Source organism: Ambystoma mexicanum, chromosome 2q (assembly GCF_040938575.1).
Source record: "Ambystoma mexicanum isolate Mex_15411 chromosome 2q, UKY_AmexF1_1, whole genome shotgun sequence".
Lineage (NCBI taxonomy): Eukaryota > Metazoa > Chordata > Amphibia > Caudata > Ambystomatidae > Ambystoma > Ambystoma mexicanum.
Genome location: NC_090924.1, coordinates 440,877,607 through 440,896,970, shown reverse-complemented (window position 1 = coordinate 440,896,970; position 19,364 = coordinate 440,877,607). Strand labels below are relative to the sequence as shown.

Below are 19,364 nucleotides of genomic sequence, written 5' to 3'. Positions count from 1 at the left end.
CTGACTCGTTTCACACCCATTCTTATATTTACCAGCTGACTACCTCTAGTTTAACTTTGGTGATTGCCTGCTAGCCAATCCTGATGAATGCCACTGTGCTAACGCTAAGGATTCTCCTTTGAGCACCCTTGATTTGTGCCCCTTTACCTATCCTGTTCATTATCTCTGAGAGAGATGTTCCAACTATTAGTTTGTCCTTCTTTGCCAAACTTCTTATAATGGGACATCTGTTCACCTGTGGCATCCACCCCCCATTTTCCTGCATTTTGATCCATACCACCCCTTCTCTTCTAATCCCCTTTTCTTTTTTTCCCCAACGACCAAAAGATTCAACATAATATAACACATTCTCAGATAATCCTGATGCTATCTGTTAAATAACCCAGATGAAGACCTTTAGCTAAAGGTGATGACTGCATCTTGCCCGCCTTGTATCTGACTCGGCTTTGACATTAGGGATGCTGCATTTCTGAATCTAGTAAACGAGGGGTCTAGCCATAGACCACTGAAGTTTAAACTTCTTTTATGGCTGCACAATCATCGAGGCGGAAGAAGCAGTGCTGTGTGTCCCAGTACCTGTCAATGTGTCACTGCAGTGGTGGGTGAGCAGTGTGGCTCAGGTTTACTCACCAGAGGTGGCCAAGTGCTTCTTGGGCTGTGATTCGCTGATCCTGGTCAACCTCCATGAGCCGGGAGACTAGTTCCTTCGCTGCAACACACAAACACAGAGAAAGAAAGATGTCAAGCCATATGTGGGGTAAAGAGTCAAGTATGACGCCCATTGGAAGCATCATGGTCACTAAAGCCACCCCGTCCATCATGTAATCGATAATGTACGAAGGACCATCATTACATTTGTGTACAAGAAGACTCGGATGGGGTTCACAGTAGAGGACAAATCCAGCCCTCACATGTATGATCTCATTGCATTGTCCTCAGCCAATCCCCATTCTATATTTGCCCTCATGGGAACACCACGTGGCTAGGAGGAGGAAACCAGTCTAGCTGTCCTCATATTCACTAAAGCATGCCATTATAACTCCCAGTCTATAGAACCTCATCCCAGGAACCACATTCAACCTTGTGTGGGAGGATACCATGCGTCGCTACTCAGAAGAGACAGTCAGTGGCATATGGGACAGATGCAAAGTTGCTTCTGGCATAGTAGCAACACAGCCAACGACGTAGCTGAAAAAACGGGGACTTTTCATAGCTGGAAGAGGGAAAAGGTCTATATATTCTATGAGGTAAAAAGGATATTGTCCATTCCGTAGACTTATTTCATGTTAATAACTTTCTTTTGCTCGTCATAATTTTGCTGTTTATTTATTTCTTTGCTCCTGATATCAAAAGCTGATATCTGATATAATTTATTTTAAAATAAAGACTTTTCTTTCATGAGGTCAAGCTGCAATTTGGTGTCTGTTTTACGGCGAGCAGGGTCCAGGTCAGGAGTTTTCAACATGCAGCTCTCAAGTTGCTTAGGACAACAACTTCCGTGATCCTTCACTATTGGCTGTGGTGGATAGGTCTGATGGGAGTTGTAGTCCATAATATCCAGACAGCCAAAGGTTGTAGACACCTGGTCTGGGTTAAAATGAAGGTGCTGTACCAATGAGAGAAAGGGGGGTGTCCAGTGAGAGTGAGTATGAGTGTTTGACCTTGTATGTCATAGATATCCCTACTACCTTATGTGAATGGCATCTACCATACCTCACTGCTGTGACGGGGCCTCCCAGAAGATGGAGGTCTGGATCCCGTGCCCAGATACGGAATCTTTTCTTGTACATACTCTATTCTGCAATCAGATGTCGGCTTTTCATGGCTCATTGGAAGTTTGGAATTTCCCACAGGATCACTTGCAAGATATCACTATCTTGCCTGGGAGGCCACTTTGCTCATTCGTTCCTCTCATCAAGACGAGGCCGACACAGTCGTCTCCTTTCACTTTATTGTTGCATGCCTAGTGGATAGTCAGTATACCATGTGCGGAGCTGTAGAAAATTAACTAACCGATCATATTATTCGGACAAAGAGGAGCGTACCAGGTACTTTGTTGAATGGTTGCCTTGGAGATAGGTTCTACTGGTAAAAAGCGCAGTAGGTACACATAGACTGTCCCTCTGCCATAGTTGCACCTGGCACGCTTAGTTTGTCTGCTTACAGGTTCTTTGACAAGGAGCCTGAATGGTTTGGACTTCCCATGATCCCTCACCATCCTCTATGCCGGACTGACTGATGGGATTTGTAGTCCAAAACAAAAGACGAGCCAAAGCTTCCAGGCCCCTGTCATAGAGGGTGACCATGCCGTTGGGCCCCTCAAGTATGGAGGCTAGCCAGGCCACACTGACAACAACATTCACATTCCCTGACACTTTTGATCGGCAATTGTGGCGCATTTGTTAGGGAATCGTTTTGGCGATCAGTCAAATCTTGAAAACCTTTGGCACTTTTGTTTTATTTGCATCTACTCCATCTGGCTTGAAAGCAGAACATTACATAGACACCAAAAAGGTATTCCAGACATTATTGAAAAACAGAGGTCCCCTAATCCATCGACAAAAAAGGACTGCAATTAAACAGTTTGCTATGCATTATTCTTCTTTTAAAATCATTTTAATCCACATCACCTTAAACATATTTGCCAACAGGTTTTGAAAAGCACCTTTAGACTGTCACTTTGCATGTTGGATCTTGTAGGTCAATACCTACACTAGTAAAACACGACAAGTTGAAGCATGCAAGGGCTTAGCTTCAAGGCTGGGACTGGATACCTATGACTCCAACACAATGGAGTACATTATCAATAGCACAGAGGAATCCCTATAGGTGCTCCAAAGGGAATCAGGTTGTGAGTGTGGTATTTGTAGAATTTGCACACCAGGAGGTCCATTGTAATGGGTGAAAGGGCAGACTGGTGGAAGGAAAGTTCCTTACCCACACAAACCCCTGTCACTACTTCCTCAGGTGGGCAAAGGGGTGAGTAGAGTGTGTTGAAGGCAGGGGCAGAACTCTCAAGCTGTACCATGTGTGGGTGAGAAGATCACCCAGTCTTAGTTTTGGCCTTTGTATTCTGGTTCTTTTATCTTGACTGGCACAGGACCAACGATGTGTGCTATATCTCCTGGACAGTAACTAAATATCTTGACCAAATATTTCAAACCGGTGCTATTTCTACAGGCATATGATTTATGACTGGCACTGTTCCCAGTGTGGTAGTGGCATATTCGATCAGCCACTATTTTATTGATGTGGAATTAATATATAATTTGTCTATTGAGCAGCTAAACCCAAGGTTTTTATTGGGCGCAAGATTTTCAGAAGGGAAAACAATAATTTGGTGCATTGAAATGCTTTTGTGCACTGTTCCACTCATGGCGCACTCATTTTTAAGAAGGAATGTACATTATTTTGATTTGTAAGTTAACCATCCAGCCCTACTGTGAGCAGGTTTTCATACTTCTAAACTAGCAGGAAAGGCCCCCAAAAATCCGGCCAATCTCCGACCCATTACTAACTGTAATTTTCTGTTGAAAATTCTCGACAAAATAGCCACGCACCAACTTCAAGGGTACGTGGACAAGCATGACTTACTACACCCCCAGCAATCAGGATTTAGAAGTGCACACAGCACGGAATAAGCACTACTCGATCTTCAATCTAAAATGCTGGAAATCCTTGATAAGGGAAAGGCCGGCCTCCTCATTCTGTTGGACCTCTCGGCAGCGTTCGATCTATTAGATCATGCGAAGCTCCGTGAGGCCCTGGGAAAAGCAGGAAACTGTGCTGATGAAGCCATTGAATGGATATCCTCTTTTCTGGAGGACAGAAAATCTAAAATCACCTGGGGCGGACATTCCACTAGTACTAACCCTGTGGACTGTGGCGTCCCACAGGGAGCCAGTTTCTCCCCTCTCCTCTTTAATCTATATATTCATTGTCTCTGCGCCCTCCTTTCACAGTTGGGGATCTATTTCACCAACTTCGCAGATGACACACAACTGATTATAGAACTCTGTGGAGACCACACCACAGATAACAACAGACTATCAGCCATCTATAACACCATAGAGAGCTGGATGAAGGCTCACTGGATGTGCCTAAATAGTTCAAAAACTGAACTCATGACATTGGATCCACAAAAGCCCTATCTAATCTGGGCCCAGCCTATTCCACTTTCAACATTACAGACTCCAATATTATAGTCACGAATAAAGTTAAAACACTTGGCATATTCCTGCAATCCTCATTAGGAGCAGAAGCACAGGTCTCATACCTCAAAATAAATTGCCAGTACTACCGGAGACTATTACGCCGCATCAGGCCATAACTCAACACTAAAAATAGCGCCACCATCGCTAGAGCCACCATCCTGTCCCGTTTGGACTATGGGAATGCATTGATACTTGGTTCAAGTAATACCTGCATTAAACAATGCCAGATAATTCAAAATAACGCTGTTAGATCCATCACCGGGAAATCTAAGCGCAAACACATCACTCAAGACCGAACAGGCCTCCATTGGCTCGCCATAGAGGAGCGCATTAAATTCAAGTCCCTGACGCTGGTTCACCGCTGTTTGTACGGTACGGCTCCATCATACCTTAAAAAGGAATTCCATTGGTACGAACCTAGCCGCAGTCTAAGATCAGCCAAAAAAGGGCTACTCAAAGCTAGCCTTATCAGAGTCAGAGCTACTGGACTTGGGAGGGCTTTTCCCACCAAAGCTATTGCCCTCTGGAACGAACTTCCAGACAATCTTAGATTGGAAAATAGTTACTCCTCGTTTAGAAAGCAGCTGAAAACTTTACTTTTTCGGTAAGTTGTCATATATTCAGCTTCGGACTCCCTGAGTCCTTCGATTTTCTTTTCCATGTAGTCCCGTGACCTCTTCTTCTCGTGTTCCTGTTGCGCCCTGATGCTTTCGAGCTTCGGCGCATTATAAATATATAAATAAATAAATAAATAAAATATATAAATAAATAAAGCCGAGTGTCTCTGACTGTCTTTAATCCAACCGTACCTGGGAGCTAGTTGGACCCTTCCTTTTCCAGAGTCAGAAATTTCAAGACAGTGCTTGCTGTGAAGATTGTTCAAATGAAGCTTAAGAGAGTCCATGAATTGGGGCAAGTCCTCTGTCTAACTTTTGGGATATCTAGTGGAGAGATCAAGGGGGCCTAGTGTAGCCCTGGGCTAATGGGCGATGGTTCTGGAGGTGATATGGAGAGGATTCCTTGAATACACTACCTAGTCCCATCCCAAAGGAGAGGACAGTCACATTTGCAATTCAGGGACACACTCCCTCTAGGAGAGACATGCCCTTCACTAGGGGAAGCAAATACAAAAGGGATTCGGTGATGCAATGTTCACCCTTTCCCAAGAAATTAGTACTTTATGTATTCAAGAAATACCTACATTGATTGCACTGTGCCTTTAAGGAAGTGGAGCTCTTAGACAGAAAGAAAACATATTGTTACAAGTTCTTTGACACTGGTAGCGGAAACCTGCTTAAACATCAGATGCACAGCACAATGTCCTATGATACTTGCCCAGTGAGTTTGCATAGGCACACCTTATTTTCACCACCTAATATCTGCTGGACGCCAGCATCGGTTGTTTCCCTGTCCGCCCCCCCACCCCCACCATCGCGGGAAGCTGATGGAGCAGCATTCTTACCTTACTGCTGAAGGTAAGCCTCCTGGGCTTTTTACAACACAGAAGACTTTTTTCATCATCCAAACTTGATTAATTGATTTGAGCATTCCATCACTGTAAATTCCGACACTGCAAAATCCGAGTGCTGCATTACAAACTGCACTGTTGTTTTGAAAGCTCAATTGCTTTATGTGCATTTCGTGCATTTTTAACACCAAAAAAGTATGCTTTAAAATGGCCGCCACTTTTGCGTGGCCATGTTACTTTGGCCACTGAGCTTGCTGCATTGCTGACTCCAGATTTGTAGCTGTGGCCCACTTAGGAAGCCAGCAGCTACCGGTAGGCGTTAGCCAACCCCTCACATCAAGGCCCAGTCTGCTCCCTGCAAGAACTCGATCCATCTCCTCTGTACAGGATGCCATAATTGCTGGAGCAGCATTCCACCTTACTGTTGAAGGTAAGCCTCCTGGGCTTTTTACAACACAGAAGACTTTCCTCATCATCCGAACATGATTTCAGCATTTCATCACTGTAAATTCCAACACTGCAGAATCCGAGTGCTGCATAACAAAGTGCACTGTTATTTTGAAAGCTCCATCGCTTTATGTGCATTTTGTGCATTTGTAACACCCAAAAAAGTATGCTTTAATATGGCTACAGTTTTTGCGGGGCCCTGTTACTTTGGCCTCTGTGCTTGCTGTATTGCTAACTCCTGATTGGTAGCTGTGGCCCACTTAGGAGCTCAGCAGCCACCAGTAGGTGTTAGCCGGCCCCTCACATCAAGGCCCACACTTTACGGCCTTGTCTGATCTCTGGTCGCTCTGGAAGGTCCCACACCCCTTACCAGGTCACTGGGACAGACACTCTTGTACTGCCTGGTGGAGCCGGAAACTATTGTTCACCTACACTTCGACGACCATCGGTCAGTTGCCTCTCCCTCAATTGCTCCCCCCCTCCTGACTTTCCCAATTTCATTTTCATCTCCCGGACTCTCACTCTTTCTGACTGTTGCTGTGCTGTATTTCACCTCTGTTGCCAACTCGAATTTGCTGTGCCCTTGTGCCTGTATTGTATCTCACCTTTGCTGCCAATTCGAATTTGCTGTGCCCTTGTGGCTGTACTGTGTCATTCACCTAGCCCAGGCCCAAAAGTCAAGGGTCCATATTCCAATGTTCTTGTTATTGTAAGCTTGCTGTTCCTGAGTCTGACTAAAGTGAGTATTAGTAGTGGTTTCATAAACCATCTTGCTCCTGTCCTTAGTGACCGCATCTCAGACGTGACGACACTCGTCCCATTGGGCTCTCCTTCTCACTGAAGTATATGATGGCTCATGCCTCATCGCATGGGCAGGACTGGGTGCTCTAATTCCCACCTATCTAGTAGGCAAGGATGACACAAATCGCTTGGAGGTGCGCTATCCTTGCTAGCTGTGGGATGGGAGAAACCGCAGTCCATAGATGAAGTAGCGGAACATTGGTCCAAAAGCAACTACAGATCTTGTCCAAAACATAAACCAAGCAATCTTCCAGGATACATCTTTCTTGCCTTCTAGCCCTGCTCAGCTGGATGATAAGCATATCCACACACCACACATTGCACTATGTGGAGCTCTCGTTCTTTGTTATTTACTTGTCACCTCTGGGCACCATTATTCCTCGGAATTGACAACAGGTCCAGGGCATTGCATCACCAAACCAATGTCACCCTTACATGTAAATCCATGCACAGCTTTCTCATCCAAAAATATTGACTGTATGCATTTTTAAAAATAATAAAGTTGCTAAAGTGAGAAATACAATTTGGGAGGCTTTTTACCAAACCTAACCTAGTAGTGTTAATCCATAAAGTGTGCAGTTGCATATGCCCAACAAGCAGATATGAACAGAGGGAAGAACATTACCCCATAATGGCACCTTTGCAAAGGAATCTTGAAGCTCCATGTGCCTTCCCAAGTTCCTACCCTCCAATTATCACTAAGGAACAAATCTCATCAGTGGAGAATTAGATGATCAGAAGATGACAATTGAACAGGAAGGGACAGAGCTCAGCAGTGGAGGCTTAGCTGCTCAGAAGATGACAACTTAACATGAAGGGACAGAGCTCATCAGTGGAGGCCTAGCTGCTCAGAAGATGACAACTTAACATGAAGGGACAGAGCTCATCAGTGGAGGCTTAGCTGCTCAGAAGATGGAAACTTAGCACGAAGGGACAAAGCTCATCAGTGGAGGCTTAGCTGCTCAGAAGATGAAAACATAGCACGAAGGGGCAAAGCTCATCAGTGGAGGCTTAGCTGCTCAGAAGATGAACATGTAGCACAAATGGACAGAGCTCATCAGTTGAGGCTTAGCTGCTCAGAAGATGAAAACTTAGCACAAAGAGACAAAGCTCCACAGTGGAGGTTTAGCAGCTCACAATGTGAAAACCAGCACTTAGGGACAGAGTTCATCACTGGGAACTTAGCTGCACAGAAGATGAAAATTTAGCATGAAGGAACAGCGCTCATCAGTGGAAGCTTAGTTGCTCAGAAGATGACAACTTAACATGAAGGGACAGAGCTCATCAGTGGAGGTTTAGCTGCTCAGAAGATGACAATTTAACATGAAGGAACAGAGCTCATCTGTGGAGGCTTAGCTGCACAGACGATGAAAATTAAGCACAAAGGGACAAAGCTCATCAGTGGAGGTTTAGCAGCACACAAGGTGAAAACCAGCACTTAGGGACAGAGCTCATCACTGGGAATTTAGCTGCACAGAAGATGGAATCTTAGCAGGAAGGAACAGCGCTCATTAGTGCAGTCTTAGTTGCTCAGAAGAAGACAACATAGCACAAGGACAGAGACGATCAGTGGCGGTTTAGCTGCTCAGAAGATGAAAACTTAGCAGTGAGGAACAGATCTCATCAGTGGAGGCTTAGCTGCTCAGAAGTAGAGACAGCACTCATCAGTGGAGGCGTAGTGGCTCCGAAGAGTGTACAGTGCAACAATACAAGTAAATGGTTGCATCTTAAACTGGATACAATCTAAAAAGTACATTATTTTACAAAACAAACAACTGTGGATCTGTGATTCACAAACAAAGTTTCATCAAGGACTCAATGGTGAGGGTGACTTTGTAGTCCATCTACAGCTTGTGCCAGAGACAGTCAGTACTTTCTGTGCAAATGTATTTTATTTTTCTTGCTCCTCTGATCATATGGTCTTCACTATGGTTTCCCCAATGTGATCAAGATAATTGCATGGTATGGACAGTATATTGTAGAAATGCTGTGTTGTTAGACCATCTTCCAGCGAAGAAGTAAGTGCACAATACATAGATCCCCGGAGTGAAATGCATGCAGCAGTACCTGACGGTGTGATCTCATCCCAGTACGGAGAGTCAAATTCGTAATCCCCTGCCAGAATCTTCCGGAATATGTTCCTGTTGTGATTTTCACTGCTTTCCTCTTCATTCTCATCGTAGAAGGGCGGGTTCCCTGACAACCTGGAGGAGAGGAAATTTACGGAAAGTGGAAAAGGGATTTTCAGATAAATCGTATGAGGGCCTCTTCTTCAGAAACAACGCAAGAAGAAGGCAACACGCATCCTCCCCGCACCATACATGAAAACCATACATGAAATCGCAGGCAATGAATCTGTCACACGCACGGTACATAAATCAATGTTTAGACCTCCCGGGTATGCCACAGGCTCACAACTCACCACAAAATCACAAAGAGGTCCAACAAAGAGGAACTATCAAGAGAAAGGGACCCACCCAGCATACGAAATAGCTCCCGTCTGGAAACTGGAACTCAGTCTCATATCGCCTGTATTCCAATGCCCTGCAGTTCCCCTCTTGCTACACAGCAAATCGACCCTAAAGAGTCTTCAATAGTCCTGGCACTTATACACCACACATTTACATACGCCACTACCATGTGCATTTACAAGCCCTTATACGTTCCCACCAAACAGTCATGATGGGGAAAACCAAACATACTTAACGATAATCACATCAGGCACAGTATAAATACTTTCTAATACCAATATGCCCCAGCACACACACACACACACAGACACACACAAAAACGACCCATCAGACAAGCAAAGGAGGTTTAGGAATTGGTACTACACAGCACAAATGGCTAGACACACAAAGAAATAAACAAACAGAACACTTCCTTAAAAGACCTGCCAACGACTCCTCACAAGGAGGAAACACGTACCCAATAGAACATATCCAGCCACACATATGTACAGGAGCCGCTAACTTGAAATCAAGCACACAACATTAACCGTCTCCACCAATCACACTTTGGCATCCTCCTCCTGCATCCAACCTTCACTCGCAGAACTGCAGTGCAGAATCCAAGCCATCAGCAGGTCAGAAAGGAAAATATAGAACAGTGAGCAGCTAGACAAAGCCACTGTCCTAGAAACAGGCGAACGCCAACAGAGGACGGCCCTGGAAGACATGATTCACCCACAAACACGTATCATTTGAAAACACAAGAGCAAGTACTCGCACAGCCATAGACACACTATTGAAAGATGTTTAACACTTACAGGATGAACATGATCACTCCGACTGCCCAACAATCAACAGGGCGACCATATCTGTGCCGGGCGACCACTTCTGGAGCTATTCGGCCAACAGGGAAGAATAGAGAAAGGAAGCAGGGGAGGTAAGTGTCAACATAGGCAAGAGGAGTTTAAGTGATCAGAAAACGAGAGTGAAGAGTGATGGAGTGGGGCGGAGCCAGAGAAGTGGCCAGGAGATCGGAGCAGAGAAGGCGGGACAGAAAGCGAGTGGCGATGAGTTACCACGAGAAAGAGCAGTGAAAGGAAACATACGATTCAATCAATCAAGCATACGGTTCAGAGAAAGGGAGAAAGGTAGAATGCGTGCGGGGTGAGAGGGAAGAAATGGAGAAGAGCTCCTGGCACATGAGATGGGTTAAGCAGAACTTCAGTAGCTCAATGAAAGAAAGGCAATGGGCATTACAAGATATCTTAAGGTGACATATATACAGAGCCCTGAGATACTTTCCTCTCTAAATGTATGAAAATAGCGCCCCAAGTGGAGTGTACCGAAAATGATGTCAACACTTAAACTGGTCAGTGTAAAGGCGCAGGTACAGTCCTCCTACACACCACATGTTTCACATCTGATATACCTTTTTGTCCACGTGACCATCAGCAACTGCTGATGGGTCAGATCGTGTTTACTTAGCGGGTGCTCTGCAGAAAAGCCTATATACCTACAGAGGCATTCTCCCTTTCCTCACCTTCCCCCCAGAAACTCAATGTCTCCAGAGCTCTGGTGATCCCTAGGCTGGACTACTGTAAAAGCCTCTTCCTTAACCTGCCTAACTGCTCCCTTTGCCCTCTTCACTAATCCAGAATAGGACTGTGAGACTTACCCTTGGCCTCAAGCGCAGGGACCACATCTCTCCAGCCTTAAAATCTCCCAATGGCTCCTGGTCGCTGCGAGGAGCAAGTTCAAGATCCACTGCATCATCCACAAGCCTTTCTGGGGCCTGCGGCCGCACTACATTGAACTCTCTCTCCCTAAATACCTCCCTGCTAGAGCCCTTTTGTCTTCTAACACAAACTCTCTGCAGATCAGACACTTTTCCAAGCAGAGTGAGGGGGTGGGGGTAGATCTCTGTCCTCCACAGGCGCCTCTCTATGGAATGGCCTCCCAGCCCCTCAGACTTGAGCCAGATCTCTTTAAGTTCCGGAAGCTTCTCAAGACCCGCTTTTTCTCTTCCTCCTACCCTGTCCCCCTCCCTTGCTAATGTCCCCCTCTGCCTCTTGACTGGCTGACTGGTTCCTTCAGTTTCTCACAGGGCACCAGGCCCTCCTCGACCAGTCTACCACTGCACTTTGTCTCCCTGGCCCCTCCCTAACCCCATCTGCACTTGCCCTTCTGGGCTTCCTCCCCCTGAACTAGCCTAGCTGGGCCTGCACCCCTTGAGCCCCTCCAGCCCTGTTCCTTGCACTTAGCACGTGGACCTGTTTCCCCTGCACTCTCCTCTTACCCTGGCTCTGTCCACCTGGCCCCCCTGGCACTCGCTTACCCATGGGCCCTTCCTGCCTGACTGGCACTTCCCCTCCTCCCCTGCACTTCTTGTTACTGCATTTGTGCATTCTGAATGTCACAAGGCCTAGTAGGACTGTTTCTTTTCTTGTCATCCCTGCCCCCCGTCCCACTCTTGTCTTGTTGCACCTTGAAACCCTTTTGTATAGGTGCATTATAAATACCCAATGAATAAATAAATAAATACTAAACACATGATCTTCGTTTCATTACAAGTGTGTGTGTGCTTACATCATGAACTTAAAGGAATAGTGCGCTCAAAAATATTATTGTCCCGAGAGGTTGTGCATGTTTTTTTAAGCATACGTTGATTGATCGTACAAACATTTCCTATGCACCTTACCGTAGTTTCCTCACTTTTACACATGCGAAATCAAGCAGCAGGGCGCCTCCATCTTGTGCTAATCTTATCCGTTGCCACATCTCCCTAAGGTGAACTGCCCTGGCGGCACTAAATCATATCCCCCGCCCCTGAAGCTGGCATCACTAGACGCATACGGCCCATTTCACAACACCAATGCACGTCTCGTGTCAACTTTCTCTGTGCTCTAGCTAATGACGTGTCTCCATGGAAATGGCAGGACGCCTCTTTCCTCAATAAGTATAAACAGACCGCTTCTCATCAGACAAAATCAGATTTACTTTTTCAATCGTTTCACTGGGAGTCATTACAAGGAAGGAGGTAAATATGCCTCTTTTAGCGGCATGGCTACCCCCTTACCGGGTCCGGGTTCCTTGAATGAGGAATTACCAGGCCATTCCGACCTTGGAGCGCCCGGTAATTCCTCATTCAAGGAACCCAGACCCGGTACATCCCCATTCCCATTCGAGCCCCCATAGGGCTCAATGAAAATGGGGATGATGCTAATAATGGGCCCGTTTATAACGGGCCCATTGTTAGCATGCTGGTCTGTTCGCGGGACCCGCTAAGGACGTCTGGTAAAACCAGGCATCCTTAGCGGGTTCCCGCAAGCAGACCTCGTAATGGGGCAGTAAGGGGTTGACAGCTCCGGCAACTTTACCGGTGCCGTTAATCCCTTACCGCCTACCTCGTAATGACCCCCACCTGTGAGTATCCTGTGGCTCGTTTCTGCTCTGTTCAGCTATCTTCATTGCTCGTAGCCCGTGCAAACAGTTACTAGTACTATCATTACTATCTACCAACAATACAGCCCTACCAGTACGAGCCAGAGTATTCCAAGGCGGAATTACTCAAAAGTAAAAGATGCGGAAACAATGGGGCTTCAGATGGCAGTTAGGAGGACGAATCACCAGATCAAGAGGCTGAGCCTAGTCGCATGGATGACGTCTCCACCTGGTGTACCTGCATTCGGTGCAAGGTAATGCCAACCGAGGAGGAGAACTGCTGCTGCCAAGAAAATTCTGGATGCTTGTCCTACAAATCGGAAGACGAGACATGGCCGCAATGCGTTACCGAGCTGCATGATCCGTGTTGAGGATTATGGTGGTGCTTATGCACGAACTTCGCGCAACAGTTCGCCCTCGCAATCCAAGTAATGAGTAAGTGTACTCTAGATGTGATGTCACTTAGGCCACTAACATTTCATGTTTGTCTCCTATATTGTCGTAACTTTGATCTATCACTGCCAAATGAATGCAGTCTTGCAATTCTATACATCACTCGCGATTTGGGGAAATCATATTGGTCATTTTATGTGTATTTCACGTACAACTAAGAAACAATATTTCTCTGTGTCCCAAATGTAATGGAATGCATAGTTGTTCACTTTTGTAATGTGCTTATACTTTAAAGGCCAAGTTGATTGATCTGTCCGTGAAGTAACATTTGTACTGGCCCCAATGCCATTGGATACAAGATTGCATTTTCAACTAAGGTTTAATACACTTATCTTGTTCATTTAAATACAGTTTGTATCTTTCTCCTCAAAGGTGGAACAGGCTGGTGGCCTATCTTGCGTTTACATGGTGGCTTCATGGAAGGCTTGGACACTGCGTTCGATGAGTAATGCCTGCCTGTGTCGTTGGTGCCATTAGAGACACATTCTCCAGTGACAGCGGTCAGTACAGGGGATTTTCCCACACTGTGCTACAACCCAAAGTATACAATGTGTAGTATATTTGTGCCATCCACATCAGCAACAAAATAAAATACAACTGAACTTTTATGAATGGTTGTTTCGATTTTTCAGTGAATCAAGGACACGCTCACTTCTCCTGACAGGGCTGACTAGGTGGGAACGGCCGAGGTGCCAAACACCATGTACACTTCAAATGTATCTTACACGCAGGGCCCATTGTTCACATGGCCTCCCCAGACCCAGTATCTCCAGGCAGGCTCCCCTGAAGCAGGCCGTGCCCCTGAAATCCACATAAGTGTGTCTCTCTCTTCAGCGGTGTTCCGGCCCTTGTCTGCATGGATCATGCCCATCCATCCCCCCCATTATCAATGGCAGTTCGCACCTGTGGATGTGCGCTGCCAAGGGGGCTAGCAGGGATGGGAACGGCCAAGGTGCCAAACACCATGTACACTTCAAAGGTATCTTCCGCGCAGGGGCTATCCTGAAGCAGGCCGCGCTCCTGCTATCCACATAAAACCACGCCATATACACATCACTCATTCACATACACACTCACTTTTCTAATTCTTTATAAACTCCTTGATATTTAGCATGAGAACATCTGTGAGCACGGCAGGTCAACTCGTGATCGTGCTACCTGTAAACATCTCTGAGCATTGGAAGTCAACTCGTGATTGCGCTACCTGTTCTCCTGCTACGACCTAGCCTGCTTGCTGAATCTAACTGTTTATTGGTCACGGTAAGGGCAGGTCATCTTATCATCTCTTCCTGATCTCTAAATTTCTACCTATTTTGAACAAATGGACCCAGTAGTGTAATGTTCATTCATCTGATTGCCATTACTATTGACTTCTGTTTAATTTGTTCTGTTCTCAATATATAGCAATTGTCATCAGTGTGAATTGAGATAGAACTGCATCCTTCGCGGACTGTGTCTATAAGCATGTTTCCTTTTGATGCATGATAGTACATTCAAGGGACAAGTAATACGTTACAATTTGCGTCACATCAATCATTTGTGTGTGAAAGTTATCCTAGAATATTCTACAGTTTTTTCTTCTGTGACCAAAAGAAAAATTGCAAAAATGTATGATATAATTCCATCTTTCTCATGCTTTCATGCAAAATAATGTTTTAACAATGTGGACTTTTTTTTTTACAGATGTGTCAACAATGCCTTCTTGTATGGTGTACGGTTGCCGTTCTAAGACCCATCTAAGGGCACAATAATGCACATATTCCTGAGGAATATAGATCTAATATGAGAATGGGTCAGATATTGCGTATTTGCGCCGGACGAGCTTGAAAGTAGAGCCCAGGATGTCTTGGGGGACTTGAGGGTTTATCGATTCCGCATCTGCAGCCTGCACTTTACCCCGAATATGTACGACCAATCGCAGTACACAAAGAAGCATCGACTCAGAACGTCTTGTAAATTGCTTCCAAATGCAATTCCAACTCTATTCATGCACACAATGCCTCAGTTGGTCACGATTCATGAATTAGCTGTAGCCCTTGGGGTACTGAACAAGTAACTACATGGTTGGAATGGTGCTTTTCGTGTAAATGTTTCTTACTAAACTTTGCATATTTGCCAGATTGTATTGCTTTATAACTACATGCCATTTTGCTAGACATATGTCCCTGGTTTTAGGAACATCATAGAAAGTTATTTATGAACACAGAAAACTATGCTATAGTGCCCTTCAAAATAAGCACAATCTTTTCGTAATCGGTTGCTTCACATGTCATTTTTTTAGGTGAGCATATTGACTGAAGCACAGACTATCGGTAGTGACGACATCACTGACACGTCCAGTATACCAATGAAGTTCATATTCTTGAGAGTTGGATCTTTCCACATATCTAATGGAAACCTAATTTTCCCTTTACCACTTTGTGACAATGACCAGAAAATGAAGGATCAAGTTTCTGCATCCATTTTTTTCCCAGAGTCAACAAAAACTTCAAGCGCTTATCAGGTAGTTATATTTCTCTATTCGATTATGGAAATGTAATATGCATGGAATTTTAGATAATATGAAATAGTTTACTTATCCTGTTGTTTATTTATATAATGTTTCATTTATGGGTTTTTATTGATATGTACCATTTTTTGTCTGCATCCGATTGTGTCTGTTCAATTTCACTGTTTTCATCCTTACTATGACAAGTACTGTGTTACAGGGGGATGCTGGTACTTCGATTACAATTACATCATCCTTTGGAGCTGGTCCAGAGCATGAGGTATGCGTACTGACAGTTCCCTCGAATGAAAGAAAGTATATCCTACATCTGATACTATTAGACAGTGACATTATTATGAACAAGCATCTTTTCAAACTTTTACCATTTCAGTTCTAACGTTACAATTTCTACCCTAATGCCAAATACAATGCAAAATGCTTGAGTGCAACATTACAATCAGTGGGTTTCGCACAGTGATCTCTGATCGAGTTCACTAGCCCTCAATCAGGTGAAATTCAAAATGTATTTTTTGACTAAATGACATACACAGTTTACGAGGGCATGTATGTAAGCAATATGTGCAAGGAAAAAATTTGATTTAAAAAACATTTACTTTTTTTTAATGAATATTCTATTCAAGGGATGTATTCAAGGTTGGGAATTGGAAGAGGAAGCACATGGATCAGAGGTTGCGGACCAGCTTGCTGGTGCGGTCGTTAGAGTGAAGAACACAGTTTCACAGAAAATCAAGAAAACAAGGGTAACTAAAAAACAATTGTGTTTACAAAAAGTGGTTTGGGTTGGTGTTGTCTTCCTAGCATGCTTTTTTAAAATCTAAATTGCTATATACTTTATGTTGGATTTACATTGTACATGTTTTTACAACCCATCTCCTAGAGGCCCAGAAGAAAACGAAGTATGAAGACACAGACAACAAATGAAACCAACGATACTGCTTGCCAAACAGATTTCCCCATGCAACAACTATTATTTGAGGCGTGGCGTAGTCCAGCCAATAAGCAGACTCAAGATGCTATGCCCAATGGTCAAAAAATGAATTCAATGTGACCGGCGAAGCAAGCAAAGTGTTTTTGGACCATTGCTACAATGTGAAAACTTGACAAGATAAAGAAGAAACTGAATATAAGGAAGATGCTTTTGAATTACTCAGGGACCACTTCACACAATCTACACCCGGAAAAAAAGGGCCACCCAATAAACAATCAACATTGATGGTTTCTCCAATTCGTGTGCAAATAACACAAGCTGAAATAACAGATGCTGAAGCCTCAACGTAATTGACCAAGGAACTAGCCAAAGATCTCAGCTTCAGTGTGTCCTGTTCGGCCGATATGTCCACCTCAGTTGAGTCACAAACCACATTCATGCAGGAGGATAGTCTAATAAAGGAGCACAAATACATTGTATTCGACAGCTGCCTGGTAGAGATCATGCTGATGCTGAAATGTGTCCATCCAGTGATGGGGGGAAGTATGCGGGCAGCCATTGGTGAATGTGACTTGTGTATCACAAGGCACAAACCTGAAAATCCAAGCCACCGGTGGCCTGCTTCATGCTACAATTTCATGGTCTGCTCAACCGATGCTGGGCAAAGTGCCAGCTGAAAATGTACTGTGTGCAGCAGCTTTACTTTTCAGTGGCTCCACTTTTAGTAAGTTGTCCACTTTCTGTCCATTTGTAGGTCTCCAGTTCCTTTCTAAAATGCAGTAGTACAAATATCAACAGGAATATTTATTCCCTGCTAGTAGTGAAGATTGGAAAATTGAACAAATGGCAATTGAAAGGACACACTCTTTGGCAAACGGTTCAGGCTAGCTGGCTATGGACAGAGCCAGCCCCAGATTTTCAGCAAAGTACTGCACATACCACTTTCAGGACATGGAAACTAAATAATTTGTGAGTTTGATGGTCGTGCAGGTGTCCGAATGTAAATCCTCAGTGTCCATGGAGAAACATGGTTTTATAAAATCCCTGGAAGTTCTCCAATTGACAGGAATGCAAATAGACCTCATAGCCACTGACAGACATGTTTAAATAGCTAAGGCCATGCGAGAGCAGTTTCCAAACATTCGGCATCAATTTGATGTATGGCATGTTGCCAAATCAATCAATAAAAAAATCACAGCTGCCGGTAAAAGAAAGGTTCTGAAAATATTTTACAGTGGTCCCAGTCTTTGAGCAACCATCTTTGGTGGAGCTCCAAAACTTGTGGTGGGTCTGTGGAAATTCTACTTGAAAAATGATGCTCATTGATGCACCACTGTTCCAACGTTCACTCATGGACAGAGAACTACTATTTTCACCAATGCACACATGGACCTTTATCGAAGGTCCATGTGAAGGAACGCAAGAAGAGGTGGTAGGTTCCATCTTCAACACCACACAAAGCTCTTGAGAAGATCGTGTTTGATAAAACTCTATCAAGAGATCTGAAGGGACTCACATAATTCTGTCACACGGGAGATTTGGAGGTGTTCCACAATAAGTGCCTTAAGTACATGCCCAAAAGATTGCATTTCGGCATAGATGGTTGCAATATCGGATATTACTAGCGGTCTTAGCGCATGACGAGAACGTGGGAGAGAACAGCCGAGGACTGCGGGAAACTGTGGGATGCTTCATTACACAATGGCCTTTACGAAAAGAAGCAAAAAAATGGGGGGTCAAGCCAATATACCAGGAAATGGAATTCGATTTTTTGTGAAAGATCTCACTTTGACTGTGTTGGACATACATACTCATGGATTCGCTCATGATTTTGTTCCTAGGACACATACATTGCCACAAAACATTGCAAACGTGCCCTGTCCTCCGAAAGCAGACCTCGTGGAACAGTTCACTTCCCGGTTCAAATGATTAGCAACTATTTATTTGTTCAACAATGTTTATGTAACGTGTCCAAATAAAGCATCCAAATTGTCTTTTGAAATGTATCCTCTTTTTCAATTTCTTTTGCAAGTAGTGCCTTTTGGAGGATGCTATACACTGTAACGCTGTGCTTTCACACTTCCTGCTTTCGTCAAGCTCTTGTGGATCCTTCACTGATCAGGGTAGGGTCAGATGGATATCAGCGTGAAAGAAACTTTGGGGTTCTGCAGTTGCCTTACCAAGCACGTGTCCAAATAGCTGAATAAATACGCGTCCCACAAAGTAATGATACTTAGGCTACATGAGAAACTTGGCACGCAAGAACCACTGACTGTAAGCAAAACAACTCATCAAAGGGGATTGTTGGTGAGAAATAGGTGCATTCTAACCTACATTTTTATGGGGGCATGTGTTAGGGTCGTTGCTATCGGATGCCTTATCAGAGGGGACGATCTTTGATTTGCGGCCCTCAGAGTCTTACCATTTTAAACGCAGTGGGGATAGGTGTCAGTGTTACCAAAATATATAACTACTCCTGATTAGGTATATGGGAGGTAAAGTTGAGGTGGTGCAGGGGTAGGGTCTGGGGATCAGATGCGTTCAAAGGGAACAGGGGTCATGGGTTCAGGGGACCGCGGCCTGGCAGGAGGGGGTTGGAGATGGCATGAGTCAGTGAGCAGAGACGGACTGTGCACTAAGGTTGGAGCAGTAG

At 44.6% G+C, this 19,364-nt stretch overlaps 1 protein-coding gene across 1 annotated transcript in view; it reads right to left on the bottom strand.

The window, feature by feature from the left end:
• The window catches only part of LOC138569484 (caM kinase-like vesicle-associated protein), a 618,938-nt gene that overhangs the window by 20,025 nt on the left and 579,549 nt on the right, over positions 1 to 19,364 (bottom strand). The window contains exons 6-8 of the mRNA XM_069647487.1: positions 10,199 to 10,274; positions 8,998 to 9,134; positions 631 to 709 (exon numbers count right to left, since the gene is read on the bottom strand). Coding sequence (XP_069503588.1) covers positions 631 to 709; positions 8,998 to 9,134; positions 10,199 to 10,274 — 292 coding nt within the window. The remainder of the gene's footprint in view (positions 1 to 630; positions 710 to 8,997; positions 9,135 to 10,198; positions 10,275 to 19,364) is intronic.